Below are 25,464 nucleotides of genomic sequence, written 5' to 3' on the forward strand. Positions count from 1 at the left end.
TTCTTTTTTTTTTTTTTTTTTTTTTTTTTTTTGAGACAGAGTCTCGCTCTGTCGCCCAGGCTGGAGTGCAGTGGCGCGATCTCGGCTCACTGCAAGCTCCGCCTCCCGGGTTCACGCCATTCTCCTGCCTCAGCCTCCCGAGTAGCTGGGACTACAGGCGCCCACAACCGCGCCCGGCTAATTTTTTGTATTTTTAGTAGAGACGGGGTTTCACCGTGGTCTCGATCTCCTGACCTTGTGATCCGCCCGCCTCGGCCTCCCAAAGTGCTGGGATTACAGGCGTGAGCCACCGCGCCCGGCCTAATGTGTAAGCTCATTTTCCTGGTTAAATGCTAAATTCTGTAAGTGCAGAAATGAGGTCGTCACGTGACCCTCTCCAGGCTGGGCCTAGCATAGGGCTGAGCATGTGTGGGGCACTGACAGCCTAGAGTTTGGTTCTGGACCTCCGTTTGTCTGTCTGTGAGGGGTCATGGTGATAGTACCACTTCATAGGGTAGTTGGAAGACTAGGAGGGGTCGAGTGTCTGGTATGCCTGGTGTGGAGTAGGTCTCAGGAAGCTGAACACTGCTTGCTGAGCTTGCTTTTTTGGGGGACTGGGTGGGGCCTGCTGCTGTGCTGAGAAGGAGAAACAGGGCTGAGGAGGGATGCCCTGGTGTGTGATGCCAGCCCTGTGTGCTGGGGATGGGCTGCTCAGAGCTGGCGGGTGGGAGAACAGGCTGGCTTCCAGGGACCCTCCAGCCCTAGTTGCAAGTTGTTTCCTCCTCTCTGCTTTTCCAGGACAAGCAGCTGCGGATCTTCGACCCCAGAACACAGCCGCAGGCCTCTCAGGTGAGTTGTGTGGGCAAGCCGGGGTGGGTTGAAGCCTCCGCTGAGGCTGAGGACCCAGTGGTTCCAGCAGGTGGAGGTAAGGGCAGGCCTGGGGTCCTGGCGGACATGTCCGCAGCACCAGGGGTCCCCAGGAGGTGGGCCATCACTGCTGGGAGCTCTTTCTGTGAAGTGTGTTCTGGGTCCTGGGAGGGCCTGCTTTGATCACAGGGTGGGCAGAGCTAAGCTTCCCCCAGGCTCTCCACGGAGGCCATCCTGTGGCTTCAGTCAGTGATCTGAGATCCCCACTTCCTTCCTTTGAGCCCTTCACCCTGGCACGGTCAGCAGAGACCAGCTGCAGAGGAGCCAAAAAGAAACAGCTCCTGTCCTCTTCAGGAAGACCCCGGGTGGGACCTATCAAAACGTATAGGCTCCAGGAACTGAGCATGTTTTGGTTTGTGTCTGTGCATGGAGTGTGCGTGGCCATTTCAGTTCCAAGCGGGGAAGCTGGGACCTGGCTCATGCTGCAGGCATCCAGCCACTGGGGCACCATTCATTCGCCCTACAGAGACCTTGTAGGCAGGAGCAACAATTCTGGGACAGGGCCCTGTCCCGGGGTAGTTGCTGGGGGCTTCTCTTGCTGGGCTGGTTTAGTGCTTCCCTGAGTAACTGGCTGGGGAGTGGAGGCCTGAGTAGTGCCAAGGGGGCAGGCACAGATGGCCTGGAGGAGGACAGGCTCGTCTGCGGAGTCTGCGCGAGCGGTGCTGGGGGAAACAGGCCCGTGGTCACCTGGGCTGTGGGAAGCCATTAGGTAATTTTTTTTTTAATTTATTTTTTGAGATGGAGTCTCGCTCTGTCGCCCAGGCTAGAGTGCAGTGGCTCGATCTCGGCTCACTGCAAGCTCCGCCTCCCGGGTTCACGCCATTCTCCTGCCCTAGCCTCCCAAGTAGCTGGAACTGGCGCCTGCCACCACACCCGGCTAATTTTGTTTTTGTATTTTTAGTAGAGACCGGGTTTCACCATGTTAGCCAGGATGGTCTCAATCTCCTGACCTCGTGATCCTCCTGCCTCGGCGTCCCAGAGTGCTGGGATTACAGGCGTGAGCCACCGTGCCCGGCCGCCTTTAGAGAGTTTTAAGCAGGAAGTAAGATGAGTAGATTTATATTTCTTTTTTTGGGGGGAGATAGAGTCTTGCTCTGTCGCCCAGGCTGGAGTCCAGTGGCGCGATCTCGGCTCACTGCAAACTCCGCCTCCTGGGTTCATGCCATTCCCCTGTCTCAGCCTTCCGAGTAGCTGGGACTACAGGCGCCCACCACCACGCCCAGCTAATTTTTTTGTATTTTTAGTAGAGACAGAGTTTCACCATGTTGGTCAGGCTGATCTGGAACTCCTGACCTTGTGATCCGCCCACCTCGGCCTGCCAAAGTGCTAGGATTATAGACGTGAGCTACCGCGCCTGGCCGTGGATTTACATTTCTAAAAAGAACTTTCTAGAAGCTGAGGAGGCTTCTTTCCTGAGGAAGGTGAAGTTTAGGGTCCTGCTGTTAGTTCAGGAGAGGAGCTCCCCAGCAAAGACCTAGGCCCATCACAGATACCCCCTCCCCATTTCTAGGACTTTTTCTTCACCTGGGGTCAAGGGCAAACCACTAGCCCAAACCAAACTAGCGTTAGACTGGAGCCCCAGAGCCCCCTACACACACAAGACTGAGGAGAAAAACCCAGTCACATGGAAGATTGCAATTTTTTAGTCCAAACGGTACAGGCAGTTCCACTTTTGTCCAGCTGAAGATTGAGAGGACTCCCATTTAACCGGTGAAACTAGCCAGGCAGAGTGGTTTTGGCCACACCCTGGTCATACTTGCTGGTGAGGCTGGCTGACCTCTTCGTCATGCGGGACCTGGGCTTGGTAGATGGTGGCTGTCTGCATCTCAAGGCAGTGGGGGTGTGCGCGGTATCCTCACTGGGTAGCTTTCTTTGACCTCCAAGCCTTTGCCCAGAAAGCGGGGCCCAGGCTCAGCCTGAAGGCACCACGGAGGCTTCCTCCAGCCTCCTTCACTTTCTCAGGTTGCACTCTCCTCTCCAGAGCCCAGGGCACTGCTGGGGCACCTATGCTTCTGCCCCTGACCTACCAGGCATGGCTCTGAGCCAGCTTGCTGGGCCCACATGATTCTTCCTCTTCTCCCCTCCTCCGCCCCCTCTTTCCAGCCTTCCTCCTCTCTCCCCTCCTCTTCCAGCAGGGCTGGGGGCGGTGACTGATGCCGAGGTGGGGATAGAGTGGCTGCTGTCCAAGGGGCTCCCAGCTCCTCGAAGAGAGAGAGAGGATCTGGTTCTGGAGGGAGCCCCCCTGCGGGGCTTTGGGGCGAGGAGACCTGGGAAGAGCGTGGGTGGCTCCCACCCCTCCAGCTGCTGGCTGGGGCCTGTGCTCGGGCCCTGGTGCGGGGGCAGCAGGCCTGGAATGCCGCTCTCCGTGTGGCCCTGCCCCCCACTTCCGCCCAGGGCATCTGGCCCACACCTGGCTTCTATTAGGAAAACCGCTGCTGGCAGCCAGGGCCGGTGTGAGCCGAGGGGCCGACTTGAGGGAGAGGCCTTCTGGGAGCGCTTTCTCTGGCAATCCTCCTTCCTGCCTGGTGGGGTGTGGCTGGGGGTCAGGGAGCGGAGCCGCCTGCCCTCCATGCAACCTCTGTCCTCTGTGGGTCCACCCCACCTGAGCCCTGGTGCTGTCCCAGAGCCCGGAGTGGGCCAGGGAGTCCGCCCTCCACTGTCTTGTTGGAGCCCTGCCTCAGGCATGAGCTTGGAGCAGGGGACCCTGGGGTGACTCCTCCTGCTCACACCCCTGCTTGGTTCTTAGACTGCATGTATGAGCCTTTGTTATGCGCCAGGCACTTGGCATATTCCACTTCCTTGGAGGTGTAGACCCCAAGGGTCAGATGGTTCTGTGGCTTCTCCAGGGTCCCACCTCAGGGTGACAGGCAGGCTCGCCCGTCTGATTGTGGAACCGCCCAGACCCCCACTGCCGCCCCTTCCCTGTACAACTGGCCTAGCTGGGGCTGGGTGAGGCTCTGGAGCCCAGGCTGTTCTGGGGAAGTGGCAGCCCCAGATGAGTGTGGAGGACTCAGAACCCTTGTCTGGGTGGGAGGGGGCCCCAGACTGAGCCCACTAGGAACCCTAGTGCATCAGACAGGCCACTTGGGGGTGGTGAGCCTCAGAGGAGAGAAGGGAGTGAGTGGGGGCGTCTTACTATTAAAGCAGGTCCCCTTACCCAAGCAGGGAGCCAGGGTTGCTCCTGGAACCATCCTGCCCTGCATAGGAAGTGTTGTCATGGTGAGGAAGGGGTGGGCATACGCCTCCCCTCCTCACCCCCTACGGGGCTGGCACTGCTTCTGCCCTGCCACAGCCCCTCCTGTTCTCAGAACCAGGTTGTGGGGGACCCCGGGGATGCAGGGTAACGATGCCTGGGTCTCAGCTGTAGCCCCTGTTCTTGCCCGCTACCCAGGAGAATGAGGAGCTGGAGAGAGGGCTCTTCTCTGAGGCTTGCTGAGGCTGGCAAACGGGTCTCGCTCTGTCACCCAGGTGGGAGTGCAGTGGCGCCATCACGGCTCTCTGCAGCGTTCACCTCCTGGGCTCAAGCAATCCTCCTGCCTCGGCCTCCCTAGTAGCTGGGACTACAGGCACACACCACCACGTCAAGCTAGTTGGTTTTTTTTTTTTTTTTTTCGAGATAGAGTCTTGCTCTGTCACCCAGGCTGGAGTGCAAGGGCTTAATCTCGGCTCACTGCAGCCTCCGCCTCCCAGGTTCAAGTGATTCTCCTGCCTCAGCCTCCTGAGTAGCTGGGATTACAGGCGCCTGCCACCATTCCCAGCTAATTTTTGTATTTTTGGTAGAGATGCGGTTTCACCATGTTGGCCAGGCTGGTCTTGAACTCCTGACCTCACGTTATCCCCCCGCCTCAGCCTCGCAAAGTGCTAGGACTACAGGCATGAGCCACTGTGCCCGGCCTAGTGTTTGTTTTTCTTTTTTTTTTTTTTTTTTTGAGACGGAGTCTCACTCTGTCGCCCAGGCTGGAATGCAGTGGCGCAATCTCGGCTCACTGTAAGCTCCGCCTCCCGGGTTTAGGCCATTCCCCTGCCTCAGCCTCCCGAGAAGCTGGGACTACAGGCGCCCGCCACCACGCCCGGCTAATTTTTTGTATTTTTAGTAGATACGGGGTTTCACCGTGTTCACCAGGATGGTCTCGATCTCCTGACCTCGTGATCCGCCCGCCTCGGCCTCCCAAAGTGCTGGGATTACAGGCGTGAGCCACCGTGCCTGGCCGTGTTTGTTTTTCTAAGAGAGAAGTTTTCAGTTTGTGGCCCAGGTGCTCTGGAACTCCTGGGCTCAAGCAGTCCTCCCGCCTCAGCCTCCCAAAGTGCTGGGATTACGGCAGGGACCATTGTACCCAGCCCACCTCTCATTTTTGATACTGATCACTCCATTGATAAGGAGTTATAGAGTAAGGGGTGGGCCACTGACCCCCTCCCTCACTTGGGGGCTTCCCGTGGTCTCTGGGCAAACTGAGCTGGGTGTACCCACAGTGGGGAGTGGCTGGGCGCAGCCAAAGCTCTTACCTGGAGCTCTGCAGGCTGGGCTGAACACTCCAGGGAGCGAGAGCTGGCCCAGGATGTTTGCTGGAAACCAGAGTGTTTCTAGGCCAGCTGTGGTCCTGGGCGGCTCCTCCTCCCTTCCCTGCTGCCTCCTAGCCGCAACTTTGTGCAAGTCTCATCACCACTCTGAGCCTCATGTCCCTCTTGTGCAGGTGGAGGAGACAGCTGGGGCCGGGCCACTTTGCACCATGGCTTCCTCTCTCTGCGCCTCTGGCTTCCCACATGTGAATTAGGAAGGTGGGAGATACAGGCCAAGGGGTGTCCCACCCCTAGCCTTAGCCTGTGCCCCCTAGGTGAAAAGTGCTCAGTGGTAGCCCTGGGGGGATCCTGCAGGCTTGGCCCGGCCTCCACCTCCCGCATCCCCACCTGCTGACTGAGCGGGTCTCTCTGCATCCAGTTTTCAACTCTTTGTGTATGCTAGCTCCCATACCTGGCTCACGCTTGTCAACCCTCAAATAGCCTAGTGGGAATGATGCTAGGTCTTCCCTCACTTACACTCTGACAGTACCCTGCTATTACTTGTGAGACATGCACACGTGACACTTGTCAGACACAATCCTGAGCCTTCTACAAGTGTTCCCTCTTACTCCTTATGGCCATCTTCAAAAGTAGGTCCTTCAGCACCACAGGAAAGGTTAAAAAAAAAAGTAAGGCCGGGCGCGGTGGCTCAAGCCTGTAATCCCAGCACTTTGGGAGGCCGAGACGGGCGGATCACGAGGTCAGGAGATCGAGACCATCCTGGCTAACACGGTGAAACCCCGTCTCTACTAAAAAAAAATACAAAAAACTAGCCGGGCGAGGTGGCGGGCGCCTGTAGTCCCAGCTACTCGGGAGGCTGAGACAGGAGAATGGCGTAAACCCGGGAGGCGGAGCTTGCAGTGAGCTGAGATCCGGCCACTGCACTCCAGCCTGGGCAACAGAGCAAGACTCCGTCTCAAAAAAAAAAAAAAAAAAAAGTAAATTCTGTTACAGTGCTTTTTACAGACATGGAAACTGAGGCACAGAGCTGGTGACTGACCCACCATGGAAGGTGGCCGTGGTGGCTGGGCTGGGGCTCTCCTGGGTCCACCTCCAGAGCTTCCTCCCCTAACACCATGCAGTTCCCCCATGACATGCACAGTCACATGGAATGACACACTGATTTCTGTTTGGCCTACATCTACCTCCCCGACGTGTTTATTCTACGGGCACGGGGACTTTTCCCATTTTGTTTACCGTGTCATCTCGGATAGTGTGTGGCTCAAATATCCATATGAGGAGAAAATAGATGAGCGAGGGGCACTGCTTCCCCCCAGCACCTGCCCTCAAGCTGAGAACCATCCGGCCCCACCGCCAGCTCCTAGCACAGCTCTGGTCCCTGGGAGGCCTTGTGTGTTTCTTGAATGAATGAATGACTTTTGGACAAGCTAAGAGCCACCTGGTGGGCTGCGCACACACGGATATTTGCACCCTAAACACCGAGAAGGCAGGAGCCTGAATGACACTGTGACCCTCTCCGGGTGTCGAGGGCAGGGCTGGCCAATGGCTCGACCCTTGTCCTGACCCGATATCCCCTCTTACGTGGAGAGAGGGCAGTGGGGCCTTGGTTCTCAGGCTCCAGCCCCAACTTCCTGTGCCGGCCACAGCCTGGTGGGAAGGGAACAGTGAGAAAAGCCCCTCGAAGGACGGGACCTGGAGCCGTTTCCGATGGTCTCCCACGCTGGAGTCAGCCTCCACGGGCTGGGGAGGGGGCCCCGGGCCAGCTCCTCGCAGGCTGTTTCCCTCCCTCATTCATTCCCAAGGAGATCGTGGGAAGCTCAGAGGAAGCTGGCCATGGTTTGGGGTGAGCTATTTTTGGTAACAGGGTCCTTCGTCTCAGGCTCCAGGGGCCAGGGTGACTGGGAGGAGCTGTTTGCATTTCCTCTGGCCCCCTCAGCTCCCTACTGCCAGGGCCCAGGAGGACAGGGCCCCACCCACCATATGAGCTTCCCTCTCCTCCCAGGGGCCAGGAGCTTTCCTGCTGGCAGCTCCAGCACCTTGGGAGGGCCAGGAGAGGCACTGCTTGGTGCTCTCTGGACGTTGCCCAGAGGTGGGTCCCAGGCCCTGCCTCCTGCCTGCGGCGGCCGCAGTGATCCTCAAAATCCCCCAATTTACACGGCACTTTGCCACAAGCCCTGCCCTTCCACATGGCAACAGCCCTGGGAAGTGGGTGGCACCGCACCAGGTGCCCCTTACACAAGTGAGAGAAATGACGCTTTGACAGAGTGTGGCGTCCCCCAGATCACACAGCTCATGGGGGCAAGAAAGTGCCAGTGCCTTTAAGCCCCTGGTGCAGTAGGGAAGGGGCCTGGAGCTGGGGAGCGAGGCAGCCTTCTCTTCGGGAGGAGGGACACTGGGGAGGAGCGGTCAGGTTGGCCTCTGGGCGCAGAGCTGCCCTCAGCTGGGGCAGAGGCGGGGCTGATCCCTGGGGTGCTTCGGAGACCTTTGGTCCCAGTGGGGACGTGGAGAAGGAACCAGCCCTTCCCACCCTCTATGAGGCTTTCAGGCAGGTGGGCAGCAGAAGTTCCCCAGCTCAGGCCCAGTCCAGGGGGCCCCGCCTACCAGCAGGGGGCCTTGGGGCTCAGGTTCACCTCTTGCCTCCTGCAGAGCACACAGGCCCATGAGAACAGCAGGGATAGCCGGCTGGCGTGGACGGGCTCCCGGGAGTACCTTGTGTCTACTGGATTCAACCAGGTAGGGGGTTCCTCCTGGAGGAGCAGGGCATGGCCAGGTGGGGACGTGTCCAGCCCTTCGGGCAGGGACGAAGCCAATGGGAGGCGGGGGACTGAGGGCCAGTTCCAGGCCTGTCCATATACGGCCTGACTGTGCAGCCGGGTCTCAGAGCCTCAGGGGACTGACGGCTGCTGAAAACTGGCAGATTCCATTTGTAATAGCTCAGCCTGACCCCAGGAGCTATAGTGGCCCCACAGGGACCGAGTCCATGGAGGGAACCGCCCCTCACCCCTTGTCACCTAAGGGTTCTTAAAGGGGCAGAACATGAAAACCCAAACTCTCTTTCCTTGGGGTGACTCCCATCCCTATTCCAAGCCCTGCTCTGAGGCAGGTGCCCTGTGTCAGGCTGTACCCTCAGGCACTGGGTTTCCCGGGAGCCCCCGGGTGGGGCTCTGAGGGACAGGCCCCTCTGAGCCCCTCTCTCGCCCTCCCTGCAGATGCGTGAGCATGAAGTGAAGCTGTGGGACACGCGGCTCTTCTCCAACGCCCTGGCCTCCCTCACCTTGGACACCTCACCAGGGTAGGAGCTGTGACACGCGGGTGGGCTGGGGGGCTGATGACCCAGGGTGCCGCTGGCAAGGGCACCTGATCCGGCCTGTCAGTGAGGCGGGCTGATGTCCGGGGTGTTCTGGGGTACCTGATCTGGGCTGCAAGGCCTTGCAACAGACATCTGGCCCTGTACCCCCGAAGCTTCCAGGTATCACCTACAAGAGGTGCTCTGGTACCCCTTTGGCCCCTGCTAACAGAGTGGGCCCTTGGTCACCAGAGGTTTCATGGCCAGGGGTTGACACAGGCATGCTTGGCATTCAAGGAGAGGGTGTGGTCTGGAAATGCAAGAATGCACTTCATTTTTCTGTGGATGTTCTGGTAGGGCTGAGGCCCAGGGAGGCTCCAGGCTATGATAGGAGGGTGGGCGTGCTCATTGTTGGACAGCCTGGCAGGTTGGAGGTGGGCCTTGGCTTATGCGGCCCTCTGAGGTTTATGCGGCCTACTCCGCACCAGCCATGTGCTGTCCTGTTCTATCCTGAGGTGTGTCCCCAGGTGAGGCTGGTGTCCAGGCAGCCTGGGGGGCTCCAAGTGCACCTCGTCCTTCCATCTGCCCCCAGAAGTGTGTGGAGAGGGCTTTTGGCAGTGCTTGGCGGGGTCCTGGCCAGGCACACTCTGGCCTTGGCCCACTGCAGCTCCGGAGCCAGACACCAGGAGGCCCAGGGCAAGCATTTATGAGTGACCCATCCATTCAGACCACCCACAACACAGCTGGGGAAACTGAGGCTGGGGGTGTTCAGAGACGTAGCCAGGCAGGGCCAGGGTGGAGCGGCAGGGACTCCATCCGCCTTCTGAAGCTTCAGCCATGACTCATGAGGGCCTTGCTGGAATCTTCGCAGGCAGGGGGATCTGAGAACGTCAGAGCCAGGAAAGGGGTGGTCCTTGGCAAGCTTATTCCTTCTTCCATTGCATAACTGAGGAAACTGAGTCACAGGCAACAATGACCTGTCCAGGCTTTGGGAGCAGCAAGGGTATGTGTCTGGGGGTAAGGAAGGCTGTGGGATCTTCCGGGGAGTCCCCAAAAGAGGTCCCACCTGAATACCAGTGAGAGCTGCTGCCAAGGGCTTCCCCCGGCTGAGAGCCGCCCAGAGAAGGGGTAGGGGTCAGGGTGACAGTGACGCCCTCTCCCATCCTCTCACACCCAGGGAGGGGCTGAGAGCTGGCAAGGTCCATTTTACAGATGAGGGAGGCAAAGGTGAGCAAGATTCAGCACCTTCCCTGAAGTCACATGGAGGGCGAGAGGCAGAGTCAGGGCTGCCCTCAGCCTCCTGCCTGCTCTGGGCATTGGGGATTCAGGGAGGAGTCAGTGGGACCCGCCTTGCCTTGAGGAGTCAGAGCTCCCGGGCCTTCAGACTCTACGTCTAGGATCTGTCCCCATGTCCCCCATCCTGGGCCCGGAGCTGCCTGGCATCTTGTCTTCTAGACCTTTCTAGCTTAGATAGCCCCTTCCCCGCAGGGCCCCCAGCAGAGGCATTGGTGTGAAGGGACCCAGCACCAGTCACTTCCACCCACCACTTCCTGCCTTCCAGGCTCCGCCCCCAGTGACAGGGTCCCCATCCCCTGCAAGCATCTCCTGCCCCGCCCCAGTGTGGCCTCTGGAGGAGTTAATGATGCCCAGACCTCACGGTGCCACTGGCCAAGGCTGACCCTGTAATTACCACAGTTAAGAATAGCCTCGAAGGACCAGTGAGGACTGGAATTTCTCAAATCACTCCCAGATGGGTGGCCAGGCCAGGGTCCTCTCGCCTCTGCCCCCGAGCCCTGGCCCCTCCTCTGCCTTCCTGGCACCCTTGGCAAGGGAGCCGGGACTCTCTAGCCCCCATGAAGCTGGTGGATGCCAAGGATGTGTGCCAGCCCCCCAGCTGTTCTGAGAGGTAGCGGGTCCCCTGCACCCCCAGGCATCCTGGAAGCTGGAGACCCCCACTGACTCCCTGGGGTGCCAGGACCTCTGAGCGAATCTGGGCTGAGCATGGAAGGTCTGGAGTGTCATCTATGGGCACGGGAGGTTGGCAACTGCATCCACTCCACCACCCTCGAGTTCTGTTTTACAGATTTTCCATCTTTTCTTGGGCAGAACAGTGTGTGCCCTTATGAGAGCTAGAGGAGGCCAGGGTTCATGCACACACCCCATCTCCTCTTCATCCTTACCCAGGGGCCTCCACTGTGGTCCCACCTATGCCCTCCCCGTGACATTCGTGGAGTATCTGAGGGGAAGCCGGCCACAGGAGGAGGAGCGGGGGCTGGGAGCCAGGCCAGCCTCAAACACCAAGGTCCTGTCTGTGCTCAGGCAGCATCCACGGAGGGCTGCCCAGTACTTTGTGTACCTGGCACCATGCTTGATGCCAGGTGGAGGTGGGAGGATAATGAGAGGGACTGGCAGCCTGCACTGAAGGAACATCTCATGCTTTGGTCTGGGAGGCGCAAAGATACACCTGTCTTGGGTGCCATGCTTCTGGGCGTGAACTGAGCGGGGATGAGTGTGTGAACACCTTTGAGGGGGCTGGGTGAACTCTATCACCCCCTACCCCATAGATGTAGGGTCTGTTGCTTCTGTAGCTCACAGTGGCCCTAAGCCCTCCCGCGTGGCCGGCAGCCCCATCCATGGCTGGGGAGCAGGTGCTGGGGTCCTGTCTCCACTTACTGTGAGCACGCTGTCTTCCCTCCCTGTGGCCGCTCCTTTTCAATATAAGAGGTCGCCGGGCATAAAACAAGAGCAGGTGTCGCCCACGTGGCCCAGAGCCTGCTGCGGTCAGCACCTGGTGATGGGGGCTCGCACACCCCCACATCTGCCCCTGGTCCCTGGCCTAGAGTCAGGGGACTTGTCCCGGGTCGAGGCTGCATCTCAGCTTGGCCACCCCCTGGCTGGGTTCTCCCCTTCCCCGAAGCCCTGATCTGATGGCACACTCCAGACACTGTTCCTGGGAAGGCTTCCTTTCTTTGGGCCCTGTCACCCCCCGACTGCCCCCCCACCACCGTCCCACTCGGCCAGGTTTGCTTTGCAGTGAGAACATTTTTTCAGCAGCCACCGTGTTCAGCGGCAGCCTCAGGCCCACAAAGGCCCCTTTGACAAGGCAGCCACGAGAAGGGGGAGGCAGGCCTGGCCGCAGCCACTCCCCTAATGGGACCCAGGCCTACAGGAAATCCACCTGGGCTGCCACTGCTGCCTCAGGAAGAAGGGGCCCCACCCAGGCCCACTGCCACCACCCACTGCCCGCCATGACCCACGGCCCGCCTCCTCCCTCCCTGTGCCAGAGCCCTCAGCAGCCGCTAATTGAATCCAGAGCCTCGCGTGGCTGGGCCTGACTCGGCGCTGACATCAACACCCGCGCCGCGGGGCCTGCTCCCTGGGTCTGGCTTGGCTGACTCTGTCCCACCAGGGGTGAGGCTGAGTGCTGGGGGCTGGGGCCATGACCTGTGGGACAGTGGCATGGGGTCTGCAAGAGGCTCACTCCAGCATGTTCTGGGTGCCCCTGCAGCAGCAGCCCAGTGGGCCCCCTCCCCTCCCCTCCTTCCCACTGAGGGTAACAGGAAAAGGTGCTGTGTGTCCATCACTGTCCCCAAGCTCCCTGCACCCAGTCCAGGCCACAGCTGCACTCAGCATCCCTGCCCCCACCTCAGCATGCAGCCTTCCTGGAAAATGCTTCCACTTCTAGGGTTTCCGGAAAGCCTGGGCACATCCCTAATGCAGGGGCTGAGGGGGCATCCCAAGGCCACCAATCCTGGCATCATCTGCAAGCCAGCCTGGGCCCTTTGTTCCTGTCTCCCAGCTTGTCCTGCCAGCTGGGGCTCAGCTCCTTTCTCCCCACCCATGGGGTCCCTGCCTTTGATGATTCACACTTCCTCTCCCAACAAAGCCCTCACTGCAACCGGGAGCAGGAGGCAGGGAGCAGGATTTCCCTGCTGCACCCATGCTGGGCAGTGGGGTGGCAAGGGGCTTGGGCCATGCAAACCTGGCTCTCCCGAGGCACTGTAGGGAAGGTCCTGGAGCCTGTCTGGTCCCGGGACCATCCATGAGGCCTGGAATGAGATAGCCCAGGGTCCTGTCCTTAGAGGAAGGCAGGCAGTGAACTGCCCATCAGACCAACCCAGGAGGGCCTCACCGGGCCCCACATCTGCCACAAGCCTCTCCCAGCCGCACGTGGGCCAGAGCTCCTGCTGGCGGAAGACGGGGCCTGGGGAAGGTGAGGCTTCCTGACCCGTCCTTGTCCGAGGCCAGAGGCAGCCCTGCCCCACCTGGGCCCAGCCTCACCTCATTCAAGCCTACGGTGGATGGCACCCAGATCAGGACACCTGGGAGGGCTGCCCAAGCCCAGGGGATGCTGACTGAGGGCCCCGGCTCCCCATAGCAAGGGCTGCTCCTCGATCTCCCTCCATCCAGCCCTTCTACCCTGGGGCTGAGCCCAAGAAACACACTTAATTTCATCTTTTATTTTCTTACAAAAGGCCTTCATATCATCGTTTGTCTTACAAAAACCAAAGTCCTTGTCTCTGAGTTTGAAAAACATCTTCCCAGAATAAATGGGAAAGGATCTCTTATAAATATATGTATTTTTTTAAAAAAAGCAAAACATGTTCCTAAAGCATCTTCCTTTCCAGTTTCTTTTGTTCCTTCGCTTCCTGGGGCCAAAGCTAGAGTCACACAGCCCCGTCGCCCACCTGCTCTCCCTCTGCTCTTTCTGGGAGCTTCCTTCACTGACCCCCAGGGTCTGCTTGGAGTGGGAGAGCCCAGCAGGGCCCAGGCATGCGTTACCAGCACATGGCAGGGCCGGCGTGCCGAGGGACTGCACGTTGCAGAGGGCAGGGCGGACGCCGTCCTCATAGGCACTCGGTTCTGGGGACATTAGGGCTCATCAGCTGGGCCACGGCATCTCACAGATGAGGAGACAAGGTCCAGAGGGGACAGGACCCAGCTGTGGTCACACAGCCCTGTCTGCACACGTCCCCGAGGTTGGGACTGAGAACTTACGTGGTGTGGCAGCAGGAGGGGGCTGGCCATCTCACTGGCTGAGAGCCTGGCCCCGGCTGCCCTGTCTCTCCCTGGCTTAGATGTAGGGCTTTGCGTGGAGGGGTGACTGGAGGCCAGGCCCTGGGAAGCCCATGAGTGGCACCTCACACTCAGACCCGCTGGGCAGGGCCTCTCCACTGCCCTCTGTTGCCTTTGGGCCTGGCTCCAAGGGGGCCTTCACCCCCTCCAGTTCCAGGGGCCCAGCCCCTGGCCCCACCTGCCCTTTGTCCTGAGCCGCTGCTGCCACGGCCCGCCCCCGCCGCACACAGTAGGCTGCCCCCACTGCAGCCAGCGCGGCCAGGAACACTGCGGCCAGGGCGGGCGCAATGAGGAGTGGCAGGTTGCCCTCGCGGGCCTGGGTGACTGGGGCATGGTTGGAATGGACGGCTGGGGGTGTGCGGGCCTCCCCGCAGGCCTCGTCGCCCTCCGGCACCCGCCCGGGCCCCAAAGGCATGACACAGATGGAGTAGGTGGCATTGGGCCGCAGCTGGGTGACCGTGTACTCAGTGAGCGAGGCGGGCAGCCGCAGCGTCACCAGACGCTTATCAGGGCCCGATAGGTTGCGGTAGGTGAGGCGGAGGCTCCTGAGCTGCACAGAGCTCCCCTGGAGGTAGCGCTGCAGCCCCACACGCAGGGAGGTGGGGCTCACCGGCTCGATGCCCAGGGTCAGGGGCCGTGGTGGCCTCGGCGTGGCTGGTGTAGGGCTGGGCTGTGTCCCCTGCCCCATCTGGCTCTCACAGTACAGGCCTGTGAAGCCCTCAGGGCACAAGCATGCCAGGTGGTGCCGTGCTTCCAGGTGGCATGTGCCCCCATTGAGGCAGGTGGACGGTGGGCAGTCCTGGGGCTGGGGGACAGGCCCTATAGTAGGTGGGGCAGTGGAGGGCAGGCTGGGGGCCTCAGTGGCCGGCTCTGTGGGGCTAAGCCAGGTAGGAGCCAAGCTAGAAGACAACGGTGTAGGCTCCCGCACCATGGGCCTCGTGGTGGGCACTGCGGCCGTGGTAGTGGTGGCTGGGCAGCCAAAGTCGGCGTAGTCAAGCTCCAGGAGCAGTCGGCCAGCATTCTTGGGCGGGAAGTGGCAGCGCGTCTCTTCAGGGCTGGCCAGTGTGACGTGGCTCTCACGCACCCAGGGGCCAAACCAGCTCAGGGGGCACACACAGTTGAAGGGGTTGCGGGCAGCTGCCAGCAGCCGCAGGCGGGGGAAGAGGCCCGAGAGGTCGGTAGGCAGGGCCTGCAGGCTTAGGTTGCTCAGGTCCAGCTCCTGCAGGGCAGCCAGACCGGCCAGGTCCTCGGGCCGCAGCTGGGCGATGCGGGTGTTGCCGGCTAGCCGCAGGCGCGTCAGGCCCCGGAGGCCTCGGATCACAGGTGGCACTCGCTCCAGCTGGTTGTCAGACACATCCAGGTCGTGGAGGTTGCGCAAGCGGCTGAAGAGCCCCTCGTCCAGCTGCTGCAGCCCCAGACCGGCTAGCCGCAGCGCCTCCACATTGGCAGTGTCCAGGATGCCGGGCTCCAGGGCCAGGAGGCTGTTGTGGCTGAGGTCCAGCAGCAGCAGGCGGGGCAGGCGCAGCGGGGGCAGTGCCCTCAGCTCGTTGTCCTGCAGCTTGAGCTCCAGGAGGCGGTCGAGCGTGTCGAAGGCACCAGGTTGGATGTGGCGGATGCGGTTCTTGCCCAGGTAGAGGCGCTCGAGGCGCCGCAGGCCATGGAAAGTCTCATTGGTGATTTCATGCAGCCTGTTGGCTGTCAGGTCCAAGTTGCTGAGGTTGGCGAGTGGCTGGAAGACCCCGCTGGGCAGGCTGGCAATCTGGTTCTGTGACAGGTCCAGGAGCTGCAGGCTCGGCAGGCCGGCAAAGCTGCCTGTGTCGAGCGTGGTGATGCCGTTCTCAAAGACGTACAGCCCCACCGTGTTGGGTGGCACGTCTCGGGGCACCGTGGTCCCCTGGCGGGCAGTGCAGAAGACTGTCTGTGGCTGGCTGCACTGGCAGCCGGATGGGCAGCCCTGCACCCCGGGCCTCAGGGCCAGGAGCAGGAGCAGTGGCAGTAGCAGAGGGACCCTGGAGCACATCTTCTGTCCCTGGGAGCAGAGAGGAGGCAGAGACAGAAGACCATGAGTGAGGGGCCTAGAGGGCAGCCACACCAGGAAGGGCCAGAGGGAATTCACTGCTCCTGCCCCCAAATGCAAGAGAACCCAATAGTTATGAGTCAGGTCGTCAGTGCCCCTGAACCAGGTTCTGTCCCAGCCCTGTCACTCCCTCACTGTGTGACCTTATCGTTACATTCAGTGCACATAGAGGTCATCATGGGGCCTGACGTCCACTGAATGTGCAGTGACCATGCACCACTTCCTCCTGAACCCCAGACCCTCCTGCCTCTGCCTTGGTAGGTTCCCCCATCCCCTGCCTCAGAGGTGGACAGGGAAAGAGAGAATCGAGAATCATGGGACTTGGAGCGGCAGCTCCTCCCTACAGGGTCTGGAAGAGGGGGCAGGCAGGCAGCTGGGTGGGTGTGTAAGCAGAGAAGCTGGCTGCCCTGGTCCCCGGCTCCTGCTGCCACGCTCCGTGTCCCGCCCTCCTTGGAGGAGGGACTGTAGCGGGAAGACTTCACATGGAAACTATGGGACCCGTGTTTTTCCACTTGGGCAGTCAGACCTGCTTAGGCTGGGGGCTGCGGGCCGCCAGGAAGTGGCCGGCGGGAAGGTTCCTGGAGGAGGGACAGAGGTCACAGGCATTGGTAGGTGTCCCCTGTGAGGGAGGGAGGCGGGGAGCTGAGGCTGGTGACACAGCTGGAGCTGGGGGCCACAGGGCTCAGGTGGGGACACTGGCTACATGGCAGCCCCAGGGGCAGTGCCAGGCCTGGGAAAACTCTGCAGAGTCATTCATCTACTGTTTCTATTTTTTTGAGATGGAGTTTCGCTCTGTCGCCCAGGCTGGAGTGCAGTGGCGTCATCTCAGCTCACTGCAACCTCCGCCTCCCAGGTTCAAGTAATTCTCATGCCTCAGCCTCCCATGTAGCTGGGACTACAGGTGCCAGCCACCAAGCTCGGCTAATTTTTGTATTTTTTTTTAGTAGTGACGGGGTTTCGCCATGTTGGTCAGGCTGGTCTCAAACTCCCGACCTCAGGTATCTGCCCACCTCAGCCTCCAAAAGTGCTGAGATTACAGGCGTGAGCCACCGCCCCCAGCTTCATCTACTGTTTCTTGGGGTCTGCCCTGGGCTGGGCACCAAGAAAGATGAGCAGCAGCCATCCCCTCTGCAGTGGTGGTGCAACTCCTTCCCACATGCCAGCTAAGTGGAAAGGACTAAGGAACACTAAGTGTTTATCATCACCTCAGGTAGCCCCCCAGCAGCCACATCAGGGCAGACAGAAGAAAGCAGGGCTCATGGAGGTGCAGGGACTCGCTGCCATTGCAGTGCCAGCAAGTCCGAGCCAGAGCTCAGGTGTGCAACAGCCGCCTGTGATGGGTGCATGCCCTCCAGATGCCCTGGGGGCGGGGGCTCCCACCAGCCACTCCAGGCTCCAGATCTTAGCTGCACTGCCCAAGTCAGGCAGCTCTGTGGCTGGCCCCCATCACCTAGACTCCTGGGGAGACCACTGGGGCCGTCCCCAGGAGCAGCCCTTCCCACCTTGGCACCCCTAGAGTCCATGAGCCTCACACGGGGTGCCAGCCCATCCCCAGGAAGCATCCTGCCCAGTGGTGCCTACAGCTCACACAAGAGCCCTTTGTGCTGGAGCCTGGGCTTCCCCTTCCCCCACACGGACCGTGCAGGTAGTCCAGGGAACATGACCCCCACCCAGCCTGCACTCCACCGCACTGCCCCAGGCTGGGGGGACCCATCCATGGGGCTCCCTCTCCCCCAGGTACGTGGGTTTCTGGAATGTAAGGAGGAGGAGCAGGTGGTCCCAGGACAGATTAGACAAATCACTGGTGAGGTGGCCACTGAGGTCTGTAGGTAGCTCGAGGTAAAGGAAGGAGCCCTTGTCCCAGGGTTTGGCCCACGCAGGCCCTGCCCATCTGTAGTATCGCACTGTCAGAGTGTCTCCCCTAGAAGCCACCGACCCTGAGCCCTTAGTCAGTTATCGACAACAAGCGCCCTTCAGAGGCCAACAGGCTAAGCCTCCCCGACCTAGCGGTGTGCCCCTTGCTGTCGTGTGCCCCCTCACCTCCCTAAGGTGAGACCCGGCCTGCCTTTGCCATAGGTGTCTCCAGGCCCGCTTAGCTCACCTCTGCCGAGTGAACAGCCCAGGAGGGCCTGGCACTGAGCACTGGAAGAAGTTAGCACCCTGAACCCTGGGCACGTGTCCCTGGCCCGGCCAGTACCACCCCAGGGGGGCTCGTGTCTGATGACCTAAGGCCCTGGGGCCACACCCCCAGCCTTCTCCTCCCCTGTGGGACCCGCTCCACCCTCACTGACTCAGAGGACGGCGGGTGCGGCCTGGCCTCCAGATGTGGGCTGTGAGTGACCCCCACCCACCCCATGTCCATGTGGGGGGTGAGGCCACTTCTGCCTGAATTAGTCCTCCCAGCGGGGCCAGGCCAGGGTCACAAAGGGTGCAGCCAGGTTCCAGGGTGGGAAGGGACCCTCCATGTGGCCAGCCTGGCCACCACTGTGGCCTCAGCTCCCCTTGGGCCTCATTTAAGGTCACAGTCAAAAGCTCTCACTCCAGACAGGCGGCCCTGGGCTCAGAGGTGTCCAAGCTGCGAGGCCACAGACAGTGACTTTGCTCTCACACCTCGGTTTCTTCATCTGAGTATCTGGGACACTTCAGGGCTGCAGTGGGGGCTGCATGTGGAGTCCTCAGCCCTGCGAGGCCAGGTGTGCAGGCCAGCTCTTAGGGGTACATGCTGGGAGGTGCTCTTCTCCTTGCACTGTTGGGTCTTTAATCAGCAAGGTTGTGAAGGGGGAGGGGATGCTGTGGGTCCATCTGGCCACAGGGTGGCTTTCTGGCTGACAGGTTGTGAGCTGTGGAGTGTGCGTCCCTGTCAGCAGGACAGGGGTCTGGGTCGGGACTGTGGGCTGGGGTCCTGGGCTGACCACCCAGCAGGTAGCAGCCAGCCTGCTTCCCAGCCCCGTAAAACGTGCGGTGAGCTCTTTTGCCTGAGCCCCAATTATACCCCCACAGCAAAGGGAGGAGGGAGGAGGCAGCGCTGGAGCTTTGGAAAACCCCAGAGTTTGTAAGCTACAGGCTGGCAGCTCTGAGGGCGCCGCCAGGGGCTCCTGGCACTGAGGAACCCATCAGCCAGCCCCGAGAGGAACCCAGTGGGGGAAGGCTGACCGTGGAGGCGACGGTGGCGGGGTGGCAGGGGACAGAGGCCAGAGTTCCTTTCTCAACTGTGGGCCTCAGTTTCTCACCTCTGGAGCTGGTGCAAGCAGCCCTGCCCCCTCACCCTCTGGAGTTGTCATTTTCTGTTGTCCTGTTTGTTTTCAAATGCGGAAGTTCTTTTAACAAGTTCTGGGAGCTGTCCCGCCCGCCTGGGGTCTGGGCGTGTGCTTGGTGTGGGCGCTGGGCTGGGGGCTGTCTACAGGTCACACTGTGTTTGCTGCCGCCCACCCGCCCTCCCACCAGTGATCCCAGGACCTGAGCTTTGATATTTGATCCACTAGTCAGGCAGGGAGGTGAGACCTTTTCCTCTGCCCAGTGCAGGTGGTGTTCCGGAGGCAGCCCTGGGATTCGGGGATGTAGGGGGGTGGGAAGATGACAGCGAGGGTCTGGGGTCTCCCTCCTCCACCCAAGTTCCTCAGCCTTGCTGAGTGCTGCTGCCGGCCTTGCCCCCTCCTTGGCACAGTAGCTGGCATAGGGCGATAGGGTCCACAGCCCAGCCACGGCCCCCACCTCAGTCCCCATCGTGCAGTGGGGACTGCTCGTGGCGCCTGTGTCTGGGGTGACTTGGTTTGTGCTCGGGGCACATGCTAAGTGGTCGGTAAACATTCACTGCAGAGGGCGTTACTCATAAAGCCAGAACCCTGCCTGCCCCCCGGGCGCGGGTACTACCAAGGGAGAGGGTTTCAGGCCAGCTTTATACAGATCGGACGTCCCCACACCAAGGCTGCCCTTCACCCTGGGGCCTGGGGGCGGGGGTGGGGTATCTCCGGTTCTGGAAGGGGGCATGTGGTGGGTGATCTGTCCTTTGGCAGTCCCCTTCAGCACAGGACTTCAGGGAGGGGCCCTATGAGTAAGGAGGACAAGGCACTTGTATCTCATCTCCCAGGGGGACACCCACCCACCCCCTGGGGTACACCACACACGCCCAGGGTCAGGCGGGGACGGGCGAGGGGATAGCATGGCTGGGGTGGGACCCAGGCATCTGGCAAGCACATCAGCCCCTGGCGAGCTCATCTTAGTGATCCTGGGGCAGGCGGTGTGCCTGCTGAGTAGGGGACAGGCTTGGACAGACAGACAGACAGTCTGAGGCCAGCACACCCCTCCTGTGCCGGATGCTTCAGAGTGGGTGCAGGACAGGCGCTGCAGGTCTGACCCTGAGACTCCGGGCCCCCGCTCCCCATGCTGGCCTGCCGAGGCTCTGTGTGGCCGGCAAGGCCTGGCAGCAGCCCAGCCCCGGGAGTCTGCCAACCCCCTCAGGCAGGCGGGACTGTGCCGGCGGCCAGGACGGCTGGCTCCAGTTTCGCTGACGTGTCCGAGGAGGCTCAGGGCCCGGCTGGGTCCGCCCCGTCTCCCCTTCCTTGGGACACAGCAGTCCCAAGGGCAGGGCAAAGAGGTCAGGGGTCTTGGGCCCTCACAGAAAGGGCAGAGAGGGCTGGGCCTCGAGTTCCTCAGGGACTGCGGCAGGTAGGCCCTCCCTATAGGCACGGGGACCCCTGGCTGGTGATTGAGCGGGGGTCCACACCGGTGTCAGCCTCTTACTCCATCCACCACCCCAAGCTGGCGCTCTTCATTCCACAGATAATGCCACAGCCAGGAGCTCGGTCAGGCACTCAGCACGCTTTGTGACCTCACCCAAGCACGCTCCCCTCTCTGGGCTAACATCTCCCACCTGTGACGCCAGGGCTTTGCCCCGGGGCTGCACATCAGAATCACCCAGGAAGCTTTCAAAAAACCTCCATGCTGGGGCCCCACCCCCAGGCCAATTAAACAAGAATTTCTGCCGGGCATGGTGGCTCATGCCTGTAATCCCAGCACTTTGGGAGGCCAAGGTGGGAGGATCACGAGGTCAGCAGAGGGAGAACATCCTGGCTAACGTGGTGAAACCCCGTCTCTACTAAAAATACAAAAAAATTAGCCGGGCGTGGTGGCAGGCGCCTGTAGTCCCAGCTACTTGGGAGGCGGAGCTTGCAGTGAGCCAAGATTGCGCCACTGCACTCCCGCCTGGGGGACAGAGCGAGACTACGTCTCAAAAAAAAAAAAAAAAAGAATTTTTAGGGGTGAGACCCAGGCAGAGCTGTATTTTGGAGAAGCTCCTTGAGCGAGTCCTCTGCACAGCCAGGATTCAGAACACCAGGGCAGAGGATAGCAAAGGAGACTGTCAGGATGTCAGCTCGTCTTCCTGTGCAGGGAGGGGGCTCTGGATCCCGGAGCAGGTGTGGACCAGCTGGCAGGGCTGGGACAGGAGCAGGCACAGGGCCTTCCCTCCTCCCTCCACCCAGGAGGCTGGCCCGGCCCCAGGTGGGTGCCTTCAGTGGCACCGTGGGTGACTTGGCAGCTGCCAGACCTGTTAGCCCAGGGCAGAGAGACCAGTGACTAAGGCCAGGCCCCAGCTCAAGTGAGTCCCTGGGGCAGTGGGATGTGCCATCTCAGTCACAAGAGTTGCAACCTGTCAGGGAGGACACCTGTGGCCCTGAGAGCTGTGTGGTGTCTGCAGCCCAACTAGAAATGGGCCAGTCCAGATGCCACTGTCGGCACGCGGCAGGTGTGATGCCACCAGGGCTGGGCCTCAACACGGGGCCTCCTCACTGCCCGGTCCCCACCCAGGGGCAAGCACCCATCTAGTAAGGCCCTAACCTGCAATTCACCCTGAACTTGCCAGAAGAACACCTTAGTCACCAAGGAAGGCCGCCAGCCCTAAGCTTCCTGGGCCTGGGGATCTGAGAAGGAAGTGGCCCTGGAAGGGGTCTTGCCTTTCTCAAGTTCCCCATGCTGAACCCCCCCCAGTCACCCAGGGTTCTTGGCCAACCCGTGGCAGAAATGGCGCCCCTGGGGTCTGTGAGCTGATCAATCAGCAGGCGGGATGGACTAAGGGAGGCAGAACAGGACCTGGCCACTGAACCACAACCCAGCCCCCGCACTGCTCTCAATGCCCAGCCGGGCTCGGGGCCCAGGGCCAGCAGGGGCCCCAGCGGCCGCCCCAGCCCCTTCCCGGTGCAGGCTGGCTCCCTCCTCCCTCCTTAATTAAATCTCTCAGGCAGCCCCTGAGGAATGTCAGAGCCTTACTGCATTCCCCACGAGGTGTCTGGTGGGGGCCGTCCCCAACCTTGGAGAATAATTGGCCCCTGGCCCACCCCCACCCCCCCCTAAAAACCGAGGTGGCCCGAGGGAGCCTCCTCCAGCCTCCTCACACCCAGGGAGGCTGGAATGAGGAAAAGCGGGGGAGGCCGGCGGCCCAGCGCGGAGGGAAAGCGATCCGGCTGACTCTGGAATGTGGAAACCGATAAAAGGAAGGAGGCTGAGGCCCTGCCCCTCCTGGTGCAAGCAGGCTCCCCCAAACACCCCCGCCCACCCCCAAATACACAGCCCTGCTGCAGTCACGCGCACGCAGACACGCCCACACTAGACACACACCCACTGGGCAGTGCTCCTGCAGACACACACACACACACACACACACACACACGTGCACCCTCCCCCTGCTCCAAGAACTCACGCAAATTCCACAGCAGTGAGGGGAGCTGGTTTTCTTGGCAGCACAGAGCCTTGGGCTCCCCAGCCCAGGGAGGGGACTCTAAGGGCAGCTGATGGGGGGTCCAGGAGAGGTCACTAACAGAGTTAGGTGGCCTTGCTGCCCTCCCGTGAGCTCAGGGCTATCCAGTGGTCAGGGATGGCTCTGTGGGCAGCCTCCCCTCTGCACACCTCTGTTCCACTGGCAGGACTGGCTGTCTGGGCTGCTGAGGTGGGAGCTCCCTCCGGGGCTCAGCAGGGCCCTGCTTTCTTGTTCCCAGAGGCTGCCCAGTGTAGTGTTAGGATCCACTTATAAGCCCTGGCAAGGACTTAATTCTCTTTACTTGGGACTTATCCCAGCTCCCCCAGGGCTGTCGGTGGGGGTGACAGTAATGGGAGCTAGGAGCCACGGACCCATCTCCTGCCTAGGGCATCTCCCTTGCCATCTCCCTGGCCCCTGGGCTGCCTGCCAGAGGGGCCTTCCTTGGTTAAGCACAGGTCTGGGCAGTGTCTGAGAGGCTCCTTATGCTGAATCCCCTTCTCCCATTCCCAGAATATGGAGAGAGGTGCCATGGATGGCAAATGCCCTGGGACCCCAGCCCGCAGCCCCACCTCCATCTCCATCTGACCCTCCGGACCCACAGGTATCAGGACAGCTGTTCCAATGCGCAGGAGACGGGGGTGGGACAGGCAGTGCCCGGCCCCCAGGCTGGCATGCGTGTGCGCATCCTCCCTCCCCAGGCCCAGGGGAGGCTAGATAATGGTCTGGAGGGGATCCAGCTGGGCTGCTCATCACCAGAGCCTCTTCCTGCCTCTGACACTCTGTTTACAGAAGCTCCAGGCCAACTCCCCTGGGAGAAGAGAGTAAACTCAGGGGACTGCTCCCCATCCCCCACCTGCCTGCCTCAGCTCTGTTGGGTTTTTGTCAATAGCTGGGCCCATCCTGGACTTTGCTGCCCACTGGACTGGCCCTAATGAACCCTGCTTGGAAGGTCCCAGCCCGGTCACCCCTCTATGCCCTCAACACCCAAAGCACAGTCTAGTGTGAAGGGACCTTGGAGATTTTATCCAGTCCCCAGCCCTGGAGGCTCTCAGCCCAGGGAAGGGGGCTCTAGGTCCCACTGCCTCTCTTCAGAGCCTCACCTGTCCTTGGTGCAAAAGGCAGGCAGGGGGACACCTAGACCCCCAGGACCTCTTCCTTCCACCCTGCACACTCCACCCCTGGGCCACAGCAGGAGAGGCGGTCAGTGACCCTGGTGTGGCAATCGTTAACGAACGGGGGAGAGGCAGAATGGTTGGCACTAATCGGCTGGCCTGCCAGTGACCACAGGGGACCTCGGCAGTCCTCAGGCCCCAGCACTGCCAGCCCAGGGACACAAAGGACTAGGCTGGCTCCAGGCCACTGGGTTTGCAGCCCAAGCAAAGCCCCTTCCCTGGCAGAGGCAGAGACCCGGCACCCTACGACCCGGAGCACTAAGGGCCCTGGCCAGTACAGGTCCATCCCCCACCTGGAGGGATGGGCATCAGACGCCCACCAGCCACCCCCCGCCCCTCCCTAGGGCTGCATATCTGTAGCCCCCAGCTGTGCTTTGAGTGACAAGGGTCCAGAGGACCCCAGGCAGCCCTTCTGCACAGCAGCACCTACTGCCGGACCCCAGGAGGGAAAAGTAACCCAAGCCTACGCCTTGGCTATCCCCCCTCAAAGGGGTCTGAATCATAAAACTGGTCATGCCGGAGGGCCCAGCCGTGGGAGAAGGAAGCATGGGAGGGGGTGTTTATTTTGTCTGCAGCCTTGCGGGCTCACCGCACACTCAGGCACGCACCCTGGCCGGCCGCGGGGCTGTCGGTGCCCCAGGACGGCGGGGAAAGGAGCGCACAGGGCCTGCCCGCCGGGCGGCCCGGGTGACCGTGCGGGGTTGGGACCGCGGTCCCGAGAGTGCGTGTGTGCGCGCGGCGGCGGTCCTAGCGCGTGAACCGCGCGTGTGCACAGCCTGGCCCTGGCGCCCCCGTCCCCGCCCGCAGCCCCCCAGCCCGGCAGAAACTCACCGGGAGGCGGCGGCGGCGCAGGGAGCCGGGCGGGGCAGGCCGCGGCCTCAGTCTTTCCCGGCCGGTCGGGCCCGACGGGGTCCTGGGTCCCGAGGCAACCGCGTTCGAGTCCGCCTCCACCCGCCCCGGGCTCGGGCTCCGGAGTCGGCCCGGGGGAGGCCAGTCGCGCCTTAAGAGCCCGGGGGAGCGGGCCCGGCGCGGCAGGGGGCGGGGCCTCTCCCCATTGGCCGGGGCGGAGCCGCATGGAGACACGCCCCTTCCCCACCGAGGGGCTCGTGGGCTGGGTTGGCCTGGCCCTCATTCTGCGGCCTCCGGACCTGGGCCTGGAGACCTTGTCTGTCGTGGGTTTGCCGGATGACACTGGGCAGGTTCCTGCTTTTTGTGTAAAAAGCGAGAGACTGTTTAGGAATCCTAAGTGTCACAGGCCAGATGCCTATGAGGCGCCAGGCAGGTGACAACTGCCAGAAGTCCACGCCAGGGCGTCTGCGGCCCTGGAAAGACGGGATGGTGGGAGTGGGTCTGGTAAGGACTGAGTCCTCATGACCAGCCCGGGCCAGCTAGAGCTTTGGATTTTTGAAGAGAAACTGGAAATCCAGATTTTTAGGTGAAATCTTTCAATGTGTTATTGTTGGTAGCTAATCCCAATTTCAAAAAACTCCTGGCAACCCACACAAAGCCCTTTCAAGAGCCTCCTAAGTACAAACTCCAATGCCAAATCTGAGCTCAGGGTCCTCTTAGCCACGGCAGCCTTCAGAGTTGTGAGCAGCCCTGGACTCCCTTCCTCACCATATTATGACAGGAAGGGACTGTGTCAGGGAGGGCAGTGGTGGTCTGCCCACGGCCCCAC

The 25,464-nt window shown here is 61.2% G+C and overlaps 2 protein-coding genes across 8 annotated transcripts in view; one reads left to right on the forward strand and one right to left on the reverse strand.

Annotated features, from left to right (window-relative positions):
• The window catches only part of LOC112613925 (coronin-7), a 64,617-nt gene that overhangs the window by 22,688 nt on the left and 16,465 nt on the right, over positions 1 to 25,464 (forward strand). For all 7 annotated transcript variants that reach the window (XM_025369812.1, XM_025369815.1, XM_025369813.1 and 4 more), the window contains 3 exons: positions 778 to 828; positions 8,071 to 8,157; positions 8,634 to 8,716. In XM_025369812.1, the coding sequence (XP_025225597.1) occupies positions 778 to 828; positions 8,071 to 8,157; positions 8,634 to 8,716 (221 nt within the window). The remainder of the gene's footprint in view (positions 1 to 777; positions 829 to 8,070; positions 8,158 to 8,633; positions 8,717 to 25,464) is intronic.
• Positions 13,151 to 24,799, reverse strand: VASN (vasorin). The gene is made up of 2 exons (XM_025369819.1): positions 24,618 to 24,799; positions 13,151 to 15,815 (listed from the first exon to the last, which is right to left on the reverse strand). Exon 2 carries the CDS (start codon positions 15,804 to 15,806, stop codon positions 13,785 to 13,787), a length of 2,022 nt encoding a protein of 673 aa, XP_025225604.1. The 5' UTR covers positions 15,807 to 15,815; positions 24,618 to 24,799; the 3' UTR covers positions 13,151 to 13,784.

The sequence above is a fragment of the Theropithecus gelada genome, chromosome 20 (assembly GCF_003255815.1).
Source record: "Theropithecus gelada isolate Dixy chromosome 20, Tgel_1.0, whole genome shotgun sequence".
NCBI lineage: Eukaryota > Metazoa > Chordata > Mammalia > Primates > Cercopithecidae > Theropithecus > Theropithecus gelada.